The 17,427-nt window shown below is 39.9% G+C and overlaps 2 protein-coding genes across 3 annotated transcripts; one reads left to right on the top strand and one right to left on the bottom strand.

Moving 5' to 3' along the window:
- Positions 1–913: 913 nt before the first annotated feature.
- lrrc8da (leucine rich repeat containing 8 VRAC subunit Da) lies at positions 914–7,303 on the bottom strand. 2 transcript variants are annotated; one of them, XM_044038094.1, is made up of 2 exons: positions 6,973–7,303; positions 914–4,504 (listed from the first exon to the last, which is right to left on the bottom strand). In XM_044038094.1, exon 2 carries the CDS (start codon positions 4,500–4,502, stop codon positions 1,941–1,943), a length of 2,562 nt encoding a protein of 853 aa, XP_043894029.1. In that variant the 5' UTR covers positions 4,503–4,504; positions 6,973–7,303; the 3' UTR covers positions 914–1,940. The 2 variants fall into 2 exon arrangements, with proteins under 2 accessions (XP_043894029.1, XP_043894037.1); XM_044038102.1 differs by lacking the exon at positions 6,973–7,303 and adding an exon at positions 5,538–6,551.
- Positions 7,304–11,300: 3,997 nt separating this feature from the next.
- On the top strand, positions 11,301–17,425 carry gtf2b (general transcription factor IIB). The gene is made up of 7 exons (XM_044038266.1): positions 11,301–11,373; positions 13,173–13,285; positions 14,437–14,570; positions 14,702–14,848; positions 15,587–15,716; positions 16,134–16,415; positions 16,645–17,425. The coding sequence occupies exons 1-7, from the start codon at positions 11,357–11,359 to the stop codon at positions 16,776–16,778; spliced, it is 957 nt and encodes a 318-aa protein (XP_043894201.1). The 5' UTR covers positions 11,301–11,356; the 3' UTR covers positions 16,779–17,425.
- The last annotated feature ends 2 nt before the right edge of the window (positions 17,426–17,427 follow it).

Below are 17,427 nucleotides of genomic sequence, written 5' to 3'. Positions count from 1 at the left end.
CATTTGGGGGAACTGTGGGGGAACTCATTTGTACTGAGTTGTTTTGACAATGTTTATTTAAAGGCCTTAAGGTGGCTTCTCTATTAACACCTATCTTATCAACTTGTGTACATGTAAATTAGCATATTCCTCATGTCAATAGAATACTTTTTACCCTGAGCTCTTCCAGTGGATTGATCTTGAATTATTCCTGAAGCAGCGAGCACAGATGTTGTGGATTAAGTGTTAGTTCTAACATGTGTTCTGCAGAGGACTACGGAGGCATGTTCAGTTAGTTTCCACAAAGTTAACATCGTTAGACAAAATAAGTTGTGGTATGTAGAGATGCCTGTGGAGCCAGGATAGGATCTTTCAAGGTCGTCCACCACATGATGTGAATTCTCAGGACAGTATTTCTGTGAGACTGTTAGTTGAACTCTGTTGAGCAGAGATTAACCTCTATGACCTTGTCAGTCTACACAGACACAATAAGGTCATTTTTCCTGCCAAACAGGGACTCACTCACACAATCGGCTGGTTTGCAGAAAATCATCATGAGTTTCCTTTCCAACTTGAAGGTTATATTACATTTGGATGAAGTCAAGTCTTTGTCATTTTAATACAAGACATATGGTGCAAAAAATTATGGATCATGTGGGTTCAGCTTCTCATATCAGGACGACAAAGACATGTCTTGAATACCAGAAAACTGGACACACTGGACACACCTTGTGTGTACTGGCTGGAGTGAAAGCTGAGGTCAGAGTAAACTTATCCATTTTAGTCCTACTTGGGAAAACTTGGGAAAGAAAACACCACCGTTTTATAGGCAGTAAAAAGGAAAGTTTGGGACAATAGAGAAAAGAGTTCTGTTTCAGTTTTCTGACTGCTGTAGGATTCATTGCACATGAAGTGGAACAATAATGATGAGACATTCATCTAAAATCTTGTTTTATTGTGCCATAAAGTTGTGAACTTTGAACAAGGGACTACCAAGCTGGTACATCAGCTCAGAGAAACACATAGATACAGTAGGCTTGCACAGAAATACAGTGAGAAAAAAAAAATGAAGGCAGACATTCTTATTGTCAAAACGTGACTCTGACATGCAGGATAATCAGGAATACCTGTGAGCAGTTTCATCACACATTTCTAAATTCTAAAGCATGATTTAAGAAAAGGCAGTCAACAGATTTCCCTTTTATCTGCTCACATTGGTCTTTGACCATGTTATCACAAAGATTATTCATTGGTCTTCAAATAATTGTGTTCTCATTGTGCAAATGAATTGTTATAGGCCTTGGTATGCAATCTCTACAATGGTAAGGTAAAAGTTCATTTCTGGTGCTTAGTCTCCACCTGAGTTTTACAACTTTGAGATTATCCTGCTAGTTATAAAACAAAATATTAAATAATACCAAAAAAAGGAGCATCACCATGTCTGCTTCCACACCATACAGATGGATAATGTATGTTTTGGTTTTTTTTTTAAAAAAAACCAATGACATGGAAAAAATTAAATATTTCTATTTGGCCTGAAGTTTGTGAAAGTATTCTCCATAAAAATAGCAGCAGTTAAGGCAAAAGATTGTTCCCCATGGTAACAATTACACCTGAGTACCTAAAACCATGAAATCTCTACATACTGTGTCACCAGAGCAAACAGTTTTGGTCTATAGAGGAACTAGATTTCCAAAGTTTTATTTTTATTCTATGAAAAAGCTAAATGCCAAAACAAATTGCTAAATTAGATTCTTACACGACAAAACAAATAATAATAATAACAATAAAATAAAAATCTTGTTGGTTTATACATACATGTAAATAAAACCCATTAAAACAATCAAGACAATTCATTGGTTTTTGTTATATAATAAAACATATTTTCCATCCATTATAGTACAAGCCTGTTGTGATCCCGCAGAGCTGCAGGCCTGTGTGTGTGTTTGCTGCGTTTTGTGCTACAAGCCACTTGTAAAGGACACGTTGGTCTCTCGGCTGATGCTCTCCTTCACTTCCACAGGCAGCGCGTCAAAGAGGTGATCCTCCACAACCAGGCCATGTTTACGCAGCAGGCGGCAGTTTCCAAGCAGGGGCGGCAGTCTGTCAAGACAGTTTCCCCTCAGCTCCAGTTGAGTGAGCTGCACCAGCTGACCCACACTCTCTGGGAGCACGGTGAGTGCGTTGTGCCCCAGACACAGCACCTTCAGCTTGGTGCATCTGAAGAGAGGCTTGGGCAGCACCTCCAGCTTGTTGGAGTTGATGGCTAAGTGCTGGAGGTTTTGGAGGAGGCCAACATCAGGAGGGAGCACTGTGATGGAGTTATGGCCAACATCCAAGTGCCGCAGTTTAGGTAGAGTGAACAAAGCTGGAGGCAGGGACTCCAGTTTATTGTGTGAGAGGTGGAGAGACTCCAGAGACCTGACCTGGCCGATGGAGGATGGAATGGAGATTATTTTGTTGTGCCACAGTTTGAGGCACGTCAGCCTCTTGAGGTGCTGGAAGCTGATGATCTCCTCTATGGTTCGAATGTTGTTCGATTTCAGGTCAAGCTCCTGTAAGTTGATCAGACTGAAAATAGCATGGGGGATCCTCTCTAGTTCACAGCTGTGTAGCTCCAGTTCAATTATACTTGTCATCTTTTTCAAACTATTTAGCACCAGCAGTTTTGTGCCATCATTGTGCACGACTAGTTTTATCAAATGTGGTGAAAGCTCTGTGATGTTTGTGGGCATTTTAGACAGGTTGCTCTTCAGGCATAGTGTCTTTAAATGTCGCAAATCACGCATGGACTCGAGACCGATCATTTTGTTATTTTCAGAGCTCAAGTTGCCAATAAGGTTGAGCTCCCTCAAACTCCTTAGCATGTACACCCAAGCCGGGATCTCGGCAACATCAGTGAACTTCACATGAAGACAGCGAAGATGGTCACGGAGGAAAGCAAAACCTGTCTGCTCTACTTTCGCAGGACAGTGGCAGAGATGCAGCTCCTGCAGGCTGGTCATTTGGGAGACTTTGGCCGAGAACCTCACCTCAGGAATCAGCTCCAGTTTAAGCACTTCTAAGTCTGTGAGGTCAAACACTGCATTCGGGAGTCCAGAGAGCATGAAAAGGTGAAGCTCCAGTTGGTCCTGTGAATTACGGGTCACAAGCTGCCGTAGTTTTTCAAAGGTCCACTCATGATTGAGGCTGATCTCCCTCAGCTTGTTTTCACTGACCTCAGACAAGAAGACGCCAAAGCGCTTGGAGTAGAGTTGGTCATACTGGTCAACCATGTGTAAAAGGAATGCAAAGTCATTTTTGACATCAGGAATGTCACTAAAGCTGCTCTCCTCCCTAACCTTCTCAAATGAGTATTCTTTCAGAGGTCGTCGAAACACCCAGAAGAGAGAGTACAAGCACGCCATCCCATAGATCAGAATCAAAGCCATGTAGCTAATAAGCAGCTTGTTAAGCATGAAAGCCATGTTGTGCGTACAGAAAAACTTTTTGTATCCCGTTAGCTGTTTAATATCAGGTTCACAGTTATGCCTAAAGTTAATCTTAGCCATAAAGGTTGAGGTGTAAGATAATATCAAGATAAACTTAACAGTTTTGACAACAGTCTGAGCAACATAAAGCTTGTAGATGAAATCACTGTCTTCCACGTGAGCTCTGAATTTTCTCACTTTCTCAAACAAGGCTTTTGCCTGCTCCCCATCTTTTTTGTCCAGGATTGTCATACTGCTCGGGGCCTCTGCGATGGGTTTATCTGCAGAGAACTTCACACCAAGCATGGGAGTGGATGAGTTGACGCCCGTGCTTTCATCCTTCCCCTCTGAAGACACATGTTTTGGTGCTGAAGTGGTGCTGGTCAGCCTCTGCTTGTTCTCCTCCGAGTCCTCACAAGCAGTTTCAGACAAAGCCTTAGTAGTCCAGGGAGACTCGAAACATCGTCCCAGAATAGAAACAAAATGCTCAATCTTTGAGCTCGTTTTGGGGTATTTGAACCAGAAGTTGCTACTGACCATAAGAACAAGTGTGTGGATGAGAGTCAGGTATGGAAAGTACTTGGAGTACCAGGGCAAGGCAACATGGTAACACATTTGGTTGACAAAGATATATTGTTGATAGTCCAGATTGGTCCTGACTCCTGTCGGCTGAGGTTGATTGACATATTTCTCTGCCACCACTGCAGTGTGTTGGTGAGTGATGTGGATCTCGCGAACAGCCTCGTCCGGTAAATCCTTGGAGATGTGCGGGATTGTGGTTAACACCGGAGCCCCAGTGGCTGCAGATGTGGCTGCTTGGTGTGTGGGCTGCTGGGGGATGGAGTTAGGTTTAGGTCCTGAGGCCTCGTCAGGGTCCTCCAAACAAGGAAGGCATGCCACCTGGTCCTTGGTGATCTGCATGGTCATGGCGAATATGGACAGCATGAGCATGACCAGCCCCAAGTAGTCCATGAAGACGTCCCACCATGGCTTTAGGATGCGGTACGTTGGCTGAATGTCATTCAAAGACGCAACCTCGGTGAGTGTGAACATCGCTGCAACACACGGAGAATCAATTAAGGTAAAGCACTGGTGTGTTATGATAGAAGTACACGCAAAGGACTGACTCAATTCATTATTTAAATCATTTTCAAACAAAAAAGCAATCTGAACAATTTGGGCAAACTCTCTAATATTTCAGTGACATCGGGGTTTTTTTAAAGTCAAAAGTCAGTTCAAGATTCACTGTTATACTGTAGATTTCAAATTTCAAACTTCAAACATTATCACACTGGTCCCTTTAGCTATGAGTTTCAGGAAAGAAGCTTCAAAAACAACAACTCTTCTCTTTAAAGCACATGCCAACACTAGGAAGTTTAATTTTTTTAGAGGGAAATCCAAAACAGAGAGGCACATCATACTCCCTGCTAAAGCTGCTGTAGTGCCACATTCAACCAGCGCTGAACAATTTGAAATAGTTTCAATAGCAAATCACAAAGACTGCATTTTAGGAGATACATTACACAGCATATCTGACCTAAACTTTATACTTAACCGTTATATTGGAGTATGCCATGTGGTAAAAGATCCACCACATTTCAAATCTATCATAAAGTTAAATAATTATTGCATATCAATGTAAATTACACATTTTCCCCACGTCACATTTGACCTGCAGCTCTACAAGGTGCGAGTGTGAAGGGAAGGCACCGCAGAGTGGAAATGCGCATCATATTTTGATCATATCTTTAACATATTTTTGTGCACTCTCAATTCCCTCTCAGTTTCCTGTCTACTTTCATTCAGTAGTGCTTCAAAAATATGGTGAGCTTAAACGGTACTAAATTAAGACTTACTACGTACAACCTGTTGTTCCTGGGACAGAGTTAGTCCACCAACTGTTCTGACTCATTCTGGGAAATACGAGTTTCACTTAGTTAAACTTATTTTCCAGTGTTGCACTATGTTTAACTCAAGTATATTATTGTATGCACACGTGTTATACAGTAACAGGTTTCCCAGGTGTGCAGACAGAAACACTGCCACAGGTTTACTATGACAAGTCATTTTATTTGTAATTAATAATACCTGTGATTTTCCTTCTTCATGAAGAGGCCGATAGAGGTGGTTAGATTTGATTATTATATCTGGATTATTCTGGATATTGCCGGGCCGACAGTGAGAAGGAGTGCCTCACAGCAGGTCAGTTTTCAGTTTCTTTCCCTGTTCCTGACTCATTGTATTGAATAATGAAAAATGGAGAAGTGGTGCAGAACATCAAACATCCCAGTGTAGGATGTAACCTTTAACCTTCTGGATATATAAGTGTGCAGATTCTGGATAAAGGCCAAAATGTGTGACTTTTTGACGACTCCAAAAGGAAATGTTAGGCCGTGTCAAGAGCATTTCTCCAATACCGCATTTACGAGAATGGGACAAAGGAACACGCCTGCTGCCTACAGCTGTCTGGGATTGGAGGGATAAAAGGCTTTGTGGTGGGGGGAGGGGCTTCCAGGAGAGGGTGGAGCCTGGTGCCATGGAGGCAGGAACTGGCAGCAGAGTCACAGGAGTCCAGTGTACTCCGTTTCTGTTAAATACATTCAAATGTAGACTTAGAAGGTTTGTGTAAAGCAAGTTGGTATATATATGCTCCAGATTGGCCATGTGGAGAAAGGAGCTGTGTTAGCAGGCAGACAGGAAATGACACATTTCTGTAGGTAAATGATGAAATATCTGACTGATTTCTTCTGTGTGTGTATTTCAATGTTGTATTTGTATGTGTGTATTTGATATGATTTTATACTTTGTTTTGTATTGATGTAAGGTGTTTTTGAGCATTTTCATAAAGCCACTATACAAAAAAGTATTATTGCTATTTAAATGGAATTATTAGAATAAGTTGACTAACACAGGTTTTTCTATGGCTGATGCCCAGTCATTAAAAGTCAGGGTGGCCAAAAATGTGAAGCTTTGTTCTTCTTCTTCCTCCATCTGATAAAAACAAAACAATTAAATAACAAAAAATGATATACAGAATTGTTTCATTTGTGGTCAGTCTCACTGATTTTTTGCATTCTGTGTATGCATTGTATATACTTTAAAATAAATTAAATAAACTACTTAAATAAATAAATACATAATACATGGAAATACATAAAACAGTTCATCAAAAAAAAACCTAAACCTTCAAATTAAATAATATTTTTTTTAGAAACTATTAGAGCAACTACAAACAAGTTTGTGAGAGTGTCATAATTTGACTAAGGAATATTAAATAGGTCAGCCCCTGCTGATTTGTTATCACAGTAAGTTTGTGGACGGTGTGAGTTGGTGCACCACTGGTTCAGGTCAGGTGACCTGTTGAAACATTAGAAAACTGAGAATCATGCTGTTAAACATTCACGCCAGGTGACAAGTAACTGGACCACTATCACGCGGGAACAAACCAGCCAAGTTACGGGTGGTCACTTGACTTGTGACCGCTTATTTAAAAACATAGACATAACAGCAGAAATATACTCACTGCCTCAGTTGGTTTATCTCAATCCACTTATGTCTTCCTCTGGTCGCATGCCACTTCTTGCCCCCGCTCTTCAGGTGCGCCTCCACTCCAACCTAATTTCTCCGCCCTGTGAGAAACTGGCAGGATGGCGCTGGTTTGAGGAACATAGCCACCGCGGAGAGCATGTTTTTATGTCGGTCACATCCCTCACACCTGACACCGCGGAGCAGAGTGGGGCCGTTTTAGTAGCATGCGCATTAGGAGACCAACAGTGCGAATGTGGAGGAGAGCCGTATCCAATATGGAGCCGCACGGACGGACCGCTGCTTCTGCTACTGCTGTGGCTGAGATCGACGCTTTTCATTGGAGGATGACACGACGGCCAGTTCTCAAAGACACCGCCCGCCAGCTTATCTAATGCCGCCTTCACGGCCTGTTGGCGAAAAGCACAAGACAGAAAACTTACACAGTCTGATGAAGTTTTTACCTTCAGTCAATGTTAACAGCGTGGGATTTTTAAAACAACAAAAGAAAAAAACAAACAAGCAAAATAGACAAAAATAAAACATTAAATACTGTAAATATCAAGCCCATACTGTATATATTCTGATAACAGTCCATAACAGGGGTCTGCAACCTGTGGCTCTCGAGCCGCATGTGTCTCTTCAACGCCTCTGCAGTGGCTGCGATATTGAATAACTTCCCAGAACCCAACAAACTTGTGTTTGAAACGTGGAGAGACATTCTCAGCACTTAAATGAAGACATTTATACATGAAGCACACTTTAAGCAGATTTTCTCAAGTTAACTACTGGTTAATTCTCAACTGATATCTTACTTCTGCCATGTTTTAGTCCACACTTGGTTTCTAAAACAATTTTTTTAAATTCTATTTGTTAATATATTCAGTAAATTAAGTTGTCTGGAAAAAAATCTGTATGTGGAAACACTGTAATAAACACGATCAATCATATGATTTGATGACTGGTGTACCTTTCACCAATGACCTGCTTACCTGCACCCGTAGATAGATTGATAGATAGATAGATGGATAGAGTAAAATACAAAACACGGTTAAAAGAACAACAAGTCCTGTGCAGTGTGAATAAAGGACCTTTTGTAAATGTTTTTACAAGGCAGTGGGACTAGCGTCTGCCTGATTCCCCAGAAAACTTTATTTAATGATTGCTCTCCAGACGTGAAAAGGGTTTTCAGCATCTGGTGTCATAAACATGGCTGACTTTTATCAGAGTCACTTTGATATGACCGCATGAAACAATACTGAACTGAACTGCTTCAGTTTCTGTATGTGGTTGTGTATGTGATGGCTGATTGCTGTAACAAGATTAGATTAAACCAACTAAATAAAGCCAACAAAGTGTTGCCTATAATAAATGCTGTGACCTTCTAACGATTGAATAACAAATTAACTGTATACAGACCCTAACCCTAAAAATAACTAGAAGTGGATATGATTAAATGTAAACTTCCATCTTTCCAACGTGCCCTGAACGCAGCACCAGCTTCCCCCTCTTTGTTTCAGTGTCAAGACACCGCAAACTGTCTTTTGTGTTTGTTGAAATAACTTTGCTGACTTTGCTATACTAAAGACTTCTCAAGTGTGCCTTTTGTCCACAAAGCAAATATCTGTCACAGCGCAACAACAGTGTTACTTTTAATCCAAACAAAGCACACAACCCCCCATTAAGGCAACAATGTTTGTACTTTCTTTGTACAGCGTGTATGACTGCTATTGACAAACTCAACAGTCAATAGGACCCTGTGTGCTGAGCTTGTGCATCACTGTGAGCTCTTATGATGCACTGGGTGGAGGAAGTGTCTCTTCACTTGCAACTGCATACAGGTTTCAACCGGTCCTGGGCTGCTGGCTGCTGGTACTGGCAGCCTGCTCTCCTGCTCACGCTGCTCATGTACTTTGAATGTAAGGAAGAAAAAAGGGAAAGACAGACACACACACACAGCCCATAACACATGCAGACATGACCATTTACTGTAAGTTCTAATCTAGTCTGGATAAAGCAGTTTTATTGCCAAGTATTTAATAAACATATGAGGAATTTGCTTTGGTGCCTGAGACAAAATAATAGACAAAATAATATAAAAATAAATATTTAGATTAAGATTCTTGTGTCTGCCATGGAACCAAAGGCCTGCTTTGAGAGGAGACTTTTAATAACTAATGGACCCCTTAAAAAACAAAGACAGTTTTTTGTTCCCAGTATATTAATAATTAAGTGTTTAAATGGTGTAAATGTGTGCATTGACCTTTAATGACCCTAACTATGAACCACACAATCATGCCAGTGTTGCTCCGTTCTGTCTGTGGTTATAGTCGTTGTGGTGCAAGTGAGGAAACAGGACGTGAAGTGGGCTGATGTTGTTGCTGTTGTTGTCATAGTGGTGGATAGTATAGGTACAGTGGTTGAAACTTATTGGGTTTCCTGAATGTGTTAATGGTTATGGGACAGACAGCTGAGGGGCCCCGGCTTCCCCTGGCAACCAGCTCAGTATGTGGAGAATTAGACAGTGAGTTATAAATTATTTAATATGGAGGTTTAAAGCAGCTGTCAGTGAAATATCTAAATCAAAGAGGTAATAAGGTAGCAGTAGCTTCTGTTAATATATATATGTGTATGTGTATATGTATATATACATACATTATTAACAACTATAACTATTATAAAGCTACAGTTGTACCTCTAATGTTCTGTTTAACTGGACTACTGTTGGGAATTGATTTATAGTATGAAGTGTATCCTACTGAGTCAGCATTTTCAACCGTCCTGTTTTCTTTATTAGTTGGGTTGTGGTGCCACCCCCAGACAGGCACTGAGTTCTTCTATAAAATCTAATCTGTGTTGTCATTCCTCCTGAAGCAGTGAGTGTTGCTGCCGGACAAATGCAACTCAAATATTTTTCAAACCCTGTCCTCTCTTTTTATCTAGCTCCACCTGCTGTTGTTTTGATGCACTTGAGGTCAACTGACACATATGCTGTTGCATTATAAGTGTTGTCACTGTTTCAGAAGTAGAACAGTGTCTTTCTTTTCAAATGTTATTTGTTTGTGAAGCACTTGGCTGTCAATAACAATGCTGAAGCAATAAAGCTTATTATTTTCCTATTATGAAAATGTCTGTTAACAAGTTGCACACATTTTGTTTAAAAAATAAATAATAATAATAATAATAATAATAATAATAAAAACATTTAAGAATCAGTCTTGTTTCAGCCTGTTGTGCTTTTGTGCTCCAGTGTATGAGGAAACAAAAATTATGTTACTTTGTTTTTGTTTATTCTTTATATACAGTATACCTCTATTACAAGTGTTTGTAATAATTATTTATCTAATATCTAATCTCTATCTAATCAATTCATTTAGTCTGAAAATTCAAGCAGGTTTTTGTAATAATTACAGAGAAAGCAAAAACTCTGCATTATAAGTGAACTGTTAATTAAACTGATCACAATTACTAATGTAACCCAGAATCTCCCAGTCATCGTACAGCAGATCAACAGAACATGACAAAATATGAACAGTTTTACTTGACACGCATACAATTACACATGAAACTATTTAAATATTTGTTTGAATTATGAATTACTTTAGTTGGGTGTACATGCATATCTTTTCTGGTAATTATGATCTTGAAATTACAATTTCCTTCTGAAAAATGATTTATTGACTGATACAAACTAAACAAATTAAACACACTGATATTTTTTATTCCTGTAATTAGATTATTACTGTATTTGCATAAGGAAACCATGGAAACTGGTTATGTTTATTTGTTCGTCTTTTGTCTTGGGTGCAGCCTGGTGTTCAGAGCAACACAAAACCATCTTTATATATTTGAACACCCATGGGACAATATATTAACTGCCAAATAATGTTCTGGTTTTTAAAAAACAAACAAAACAAAAAAAAAAACGATAACTGTGAACCGATAGACAACAGAGCACTTTTTCATTGGTCATGGAGACTTTTTTCCATTTTAACAAAAATATTATTTCTCAGAAAATGATTATGGTTATTTCTCCATCCCATCCCCCATCCACATTCCCAACACACCCAAACGCAAAAAATGAGCATGTCTATGAATGTCCTTTGTTCTTCATGGATAAAATTCATGACTGTTCTACATGTTATTCAAGGTTACAACCATGAAGAGCATATGAAATAAAGTAGTAATAATATTTATAATAACTTTTTAATAAATAATACATGGACATGAAACAAAAGGTTTATTTTAGGGAGAAGCGCATTTGGTCTAGTTTGGGCTCTTTGACTGTCCGTACTCCAGGAGACATGTGACCTCAAAGGTTATAAATATGGGTGCTCCACTCATTTGTTTCTTTGACAAACGGGTACAGAGCGGAGAGTGACATGGCGTCGACCAGCCGGTGAGTAGCAACTTTTTTCTTCACGTAAAATCTGTTTTTGTGCGTGTTTAGTTCTCACGCAATTATTGATTTCAAACTACATGATTAAATGTGGACCTGGTGGCACAGTTTTGCCTCCAACCCCTGCGCAATTCTTCGTACACAAAAACGAACAACGTATTGTGCCGTTATTAAGCTAGTTAGCCGGGTAGATGTTGCCAGAAGTGGACGTCAACAGCTGCGTCAAGCCCGGCGCACAATAGCTTCAGCTCGTGATCGTTTTTACGGCGACAACGTCGCATTGTGGACTTGTTTTGCTTTGTCTCGCTAATGGAGTTTGAAGCGGAAACGTATGCTAACAGAAACTACAGCTCCGGATGGACGCTCTACGTTTAGCCTTTTCCTCAACATTCGTATACTGTTCTAATGGGACTTCTGTCAAGTGGTTAAACGCTGAATTTAACACGAGACATAAAATAAAAATAATTGTGTTTAATTGTCACCTGGTTCATGGTTGGTGTGTCACTGTTTTCTGTAATGCTTTTATTATGTGATCATGACGTATTGGTTACGATTGATCGAGCCCAGGATTTGTACTGTTACATTATGATACGAAAATACTATAATCGAGGCAATAGATACATTTATCTATTAGCCTCAAATAGATTATTTTCAGTAACACATTTTTAAGCAAAGATATTAAAAATAAATGGCGTGTGACACTAGAAACAGTAGTCTTGTGGTGGTGATAGCAATGTGTGAATTACTAGGGGTGGAAATCACAAGACACCTCACAATGTGCAAAATATGGTCCATGATACCAATAGTATCATGATACGATTCTTTGATGATCAATATTACTGTAATGATGAAGTAATGTTTTGTTTTTTAAAACAATAACCGTGAACTGATAGACAACAAAGCACATTGGACATGGAGACTTTTTCCTGAAAGCAAGTTGGCGTGTGACACTAGAAACAGTAGTGTCTTGTGGAGCTGATAGATTTAAAAAGCATTGTGTGAACTACTAGGGGTGGGAATCACAAGAGACATGCGTAACATGGTCCATGATACCAATAATATCACTATACAACGATTCTGTGATGATCAGTATTATTGCAAGACAATCATATAGCGATACATCATCTGTCTGACTGAAGAGACATCTAACTCAACTTTAATTCTCCCTCTTCGTCGGCAGGTAAATTCTGCCCAAATAGCGACTCGCAGGGACTATTTACTCTACCATAGATATCGATATATGCCTTGGTGTAACGATTCTCTTACGACGAGGAAGGACGACGATATTTTGACACACCCCAACAAGCTACAGCTTTGAATGTTATGATCACCTAAACTATTGCGATTCACAATATTGTTATTATTATTGCAATAAATGTAAAATAATGCCTTAAACTCTTAAAATGGCTTTAAATCACTGTGACATTTCCTAACATTTTGGTGATTAGCAAGAACAATTAACAACAATTAAGAATAACCTTAAAAAAAATAACTCCCATGTGAAGGATAAAGCGGTAGAAGATGAATGAATGCGATGACAACTGTCTCCTCCATTTTCAACAATTCGTACATGCATATTTTCCTGCCATAGGAAACCAATTAATAGGGCAAATCAAAGTCGGGCAAGATGATCAAATGCAGATCAAAGGCAACAGCAGATTACTCATACTGAATATAAGAATATAAATACACCCACATCAGGAGAGCACTCAGCATTCACAACTCCGTATTCTACTTTCGCTCATCATTATCTGCAATTTTAGCTTTTCCATCATTAAACAGATGTTTTCCTCTTCTAGTGGAGATGCCCTGGCTCTGCCCAGAGTTCAATGTCCCAACCACCCTGAAGCCATTCTGGTGGAGGACTACAGAGCGGGGGACATGATCTGCCCTGAGTGCGGCCTTGTCGTAGGTAAATGTGAATACAAACCCATGCTCTCACTGAATCAGAGCGCTTTCAGCAGAAGTACAATAAGCACATCCTTCCTTTCCATTTTGGTTTCCTGTACTTGTGTACTAGAAGATTTTAAAGCATTGTAAACGTAACACTAGTGTTGTATTTGAGAAACAACCTCTAAAAGTCTATTTTTTAAAAAAGTTTCTGTCTTATGCAGCATTACATTAATTCGCAATATGGTGATTTGACTGACGGTCTAGTCTGATATGAATGTGTATTAATCAATATGTTCCTTATCGCTAAGGCACGTACGTGTGTGAAAAGGGCAGGTAGAATAATCTTTTTTTAAAATGTGAGGTAGATGGTGTTCTCTAATGAGCCCCCAGAGGGTTAGATACACAACAGGTCAGACATGGACTCGGGAGACGCCACCTGCTTTCTGATGCAAGATGAAGCCTCACCTGTTTCTTCACTTCAGCACAGCTCTATGACGACGTGCATAAAAAGGCTTGATGAGACTAAAATATCTTATCCTTAATTCTGCTACATATTTTCATAAGTGGAAGAAGAAATAATGGCTCTGTTCACATTCGGTACAGGGGTGTGACAAGGGTGTTTGTCGCACCCTGTCACTCACAGAGAGAGTTCTAAGACAGTGGCGAAGAAGAGAGGGAAGAGGATGACGTGTAGAACGAGAGTGCCACCTTTAGTGCTGAGAAAAAGGCTTATTGGTGAAAAATAAAATACAGAGGGATCAACACAGTTTCTATATTTGAGACATGGACGAGTGTTAAAGTGTTGAGAGAATTGGGATTGTTATTGCATCATCTGTTAAATTATTCCAGAGGGATGTAATGCAATCAAACTAAAGTGCAGGGTGAAATTCACTTTTTTATGTGCAGGTGATTTGCTGTAGCTGAACTTGACAAAAAGAATGACGACATTTTATGAAACTGTTTGGTTAAGCCTTTAACATTAATGAAACCAGAAGTCAAATACTGTTATATTTTCTTATTTTAGTTGAAGAGGTTGTTGGATATTACTATTCTCTCAGGCTAAATTTACATTGAAATAAATTTAAAAGATCTATCATCGCCTTTTAGTTCTCTTCAGATTTAAGTCTCTTATCTATTTCTGTTCTGCACGCTCACACCATTTTTCCTCAGGTGACCGTGTGATCGATGTGGGTTCAGAGTGGCGGACGTTTTCAAATGAGAAAGCCCTGAAAGACCCATCCAGAGTAGGAGACGCCCAGAATCCACTGCTTAATGGAGGAGACCTGACCACCATGATCAGCAAGGTAAGAGACAGTGACCGCTGTTCGAGCACTAACAGTTTTCTATTGTCAATAGTTTGGGGGGCACAAAGCAATTTGAAAATATGAAGAAAGTACTAATTGTAGTAAATAATCTTTTCTGGTTTCCACCACAGGGAACTGGTGCAGCTAGTTTTGATGAGTTTGGAAACTCCAAGTACCAGAACCGGCGGACAATGAGCAGCTCCGACCGGGCCATGCTCAACGCCTTTAAAGAGATCAGCACAATGGCAGATCGCATCAACCTGCCAAGGAACATCATAGTAAGCTAATAATATCTAAGGTTTTGCTGTCATTCTCTCTACCTGGTTCAGTTTAGACAGTATCAGGTGTGTCTGTCAGCAGAGTAGAGAGAACTGAAAACCACACGCATTTGTCTTTCAGAGAATCGAAAGCAAAGTTTGTGGTAATTCTGTGCAAATCTCGTTCATCACTGAAGTGTATGGTCACACACTGGTGGAGCACAGGGCTGAAAGATGTGGGAAAAATATCAAATTTGTGGACTATATTTTTATAATTGGCCTTTCGAAAATCCATGCAGTACTGCAGTGGTGGCAGCTTGATGTGGGCATGATTGAGGTGATTAAAGTCCCCGTAAAGGGATAAAAATATAATCCTCTCACTCACCACTCTGGTCTGTCCACTCAAGTGTGGACCAGAAAATGCGAAAGTCGCGATTCGTCAGTGTTTGTTTGTACAGAATATTAACGTAAACACTGTAGTAACATGTTGGAAGTGATATTTTCACCATTTTGGTGGTAGTTTAATGACATATTGCACATAAACGGAGCTAGTTTAGCAGCAGTCCTCCACCCTCTCTCTCCCTCTTTATGAGCAAGCAGACTCCTGCAGCCTCACAGCAGGAGTCTGCTTCTCTTTATGTTCTTCATGTTCTTCTTCTCTACTCCATTTCCTCAAGACAAAGACTTAAAACAATTCCTTTGACTTCAGGAAGGTTGTAAACTAATTTCTTTGCTTTAAAAAATGTTCTTGCCCTGCAGGACAGAACAAACAACTTATTCAAGCAAGTTTATGAACAGAAGAGCCTGAAGGGCCGAGCCAACGATGCCATTGCTTCAGCCTGTCTCTACATCGCCTGCAGACAAGAAGGTGTACCAAGAACCTTTAAAGGTCAGAACAAACTACTTTTATTTTCTGCAATATTTTTGAGAGATTAGATAATATTATTATATTATACTCCACTGCCCTTTCATTAGGTACCTGGGATACTGTAGAGTGAAAAGAGTGAATGGTCTGTATTTATATAATACCTTTCTGGTCTTGATGACCACTGCTTTACACTAGTTTTGCCATTCACCCGTTCACACAGCACATCTATGTACAACACATACTCATTCACCCGCTGCCAGCTCAGCCGTCGAGAACAATGTGGGGTTGTGTTACCCAAGGACACATCGGCATGTAGACTACCGGAGCCAGGAATCAAACCTTCCAGCTGAAAGGACTCACTCTCCCACTGGGCTACCGTCGCCCCGTAGTGACACCAAAAACTTGGGTCTCTCCTGATTTTGCTCATTTCATCCACAGAGATATGCGCCGTCTCCAGAATCTCCAAGAAGGAAATTGGTAGATGTTTCAAGTTGATCCTGAAGGCACTGGAGACCAGCGTGGACCTCATCACCACGGGTGACTTCATGTCCCGCTTCTGCTCAAACCTCGGGCTGCCCAAACAGGTGCAGATGGCGGCCACCTACATCGCCAGGAAGGCTGTGGAGCTGGACCTGGTGCCGGGCAGGAGCCCCATCTCTGTGGCTGCAGCAGCCATTTACATGGCGTCCCAGGCATCTGCAGAGAAAAAGACCCAGAAAGGTGAGTGAGGATGTGGCACTGTTGCTCTGTTGAGGTTTTAGAACCAGCAGTAGTTTCCTTGACAATACAAATGTTGTATGGCTTAATTTGAAAATATTTTAAAAATGGAAATACAAGCCAGGCGTCCTTCTAGCTTCTCCGTGGTCAATGCTGATACTGATACTGAAAATGCAGAAGTGTGATTGGTTGCAGCACAAACATTACACCGTTGTCTCTCTAACCTCCACAGAAATCGGAGATATTGCTGGAGTCGCAGACGTCACAATCAGACAGTCGTACCGACTCATCTACCCGCGTGCCGCAGAACTTTTCCCTCCAGATTTCAAGTTTGACACACCGGTCGACAAACTGCCCCAGCTGTGAAGCAGATGCTGTCTACACTCTTATTTTTTTTCTGCTGTACTTAGAGGATCGTGCTCTTTTTTTATCCTATTTTTTTGTTGAACTTTGGAAGATTTTTGTCTCTTCTAAGGACTTTAAAAGCCTTTTATGAAGGTGCTTTGACAGGAAGAAATCAGACACACATTCCAGTGCTTAAAGAAACAAGCTTAGACTGTGCTTACAGTATTTCATTTGAGTGTATATACTGTACTATGTATAAAGGGCTGCAAGTAATGATTATTTTCATTACTGTTCAATCTGTCAATTTGTCTTGTACATTAAATGCAGAAAATGGAAAAAGATTTCCCCCAAACATCAAAATAACAATGTTCTTAAATGTTTTTTTCCCCAAACCAAAGATCTTCAGGTTACAGTCAGAGGAAAAATTACATTTAAGAAGCATATGCAGAATTTATAAAACCATACTCGATTAATTTAGTAATGGATGACTTCTTGATTTATTGTTGCAGCCCCCTACATGTATATGTGTCCAAGTGAGAAAGTGTAATTGATGCTTGTAGATTTTAGGCTGGTTTCATACTGTATTCATAATTTGTCTGTAGAAAAACCTTGTTTCAAGTAATTTAAAAAAACAAAACAATTTTCATTAAAGCATTATATGATCTGCTCA

This window comes from Solea senegalensis, linkage group LG1, assembly GCF_019176455.1.
Source record: "Solea senegalensis isolate Sse05_10M linkage group LG1, IFAPA_SoseM_1, whole genome shotgun sequence".
Taxonomy (NCBI): domain Eukaryota; kingdom Metazoa; phylum Chordata; class Actinopteri; order Pleuronectiformes; family Soleidae; genus Solea; species Solea senegalensis.
Note: the sequence above shows the minus strand (reverse complement) of the source record. Positions and strands in the feature narration are given on the sequence as shown.

Excerpts from the sequence above, each read along its gene's own strand:
- lrrc8da (XM_044038094.1), bottom strand. The coding sequence starts at position 4,502 with ATGTTCACACTCACCGAGGTTGCGTCTTTGAATGACATTCAGCCAACG.
- gtf2b (XM_044038266.1), top strand. Across the intron at positions 13,286-14,436 it reads TGAGTGCGGCCTTGTCGTAG|GTGACCGTGTGATCGATGTG; the intron begins GTAAATGTGAAT and ends ATTTTTCCTCAG. Across the intron at positions 15,717-16,133 it reads TGTACCAAGAACCTTTAAAG|AGATATGCGCCGTCTCCAGA; the intron begins GTCAGAACAAAC and ends TTTCATCCACAG.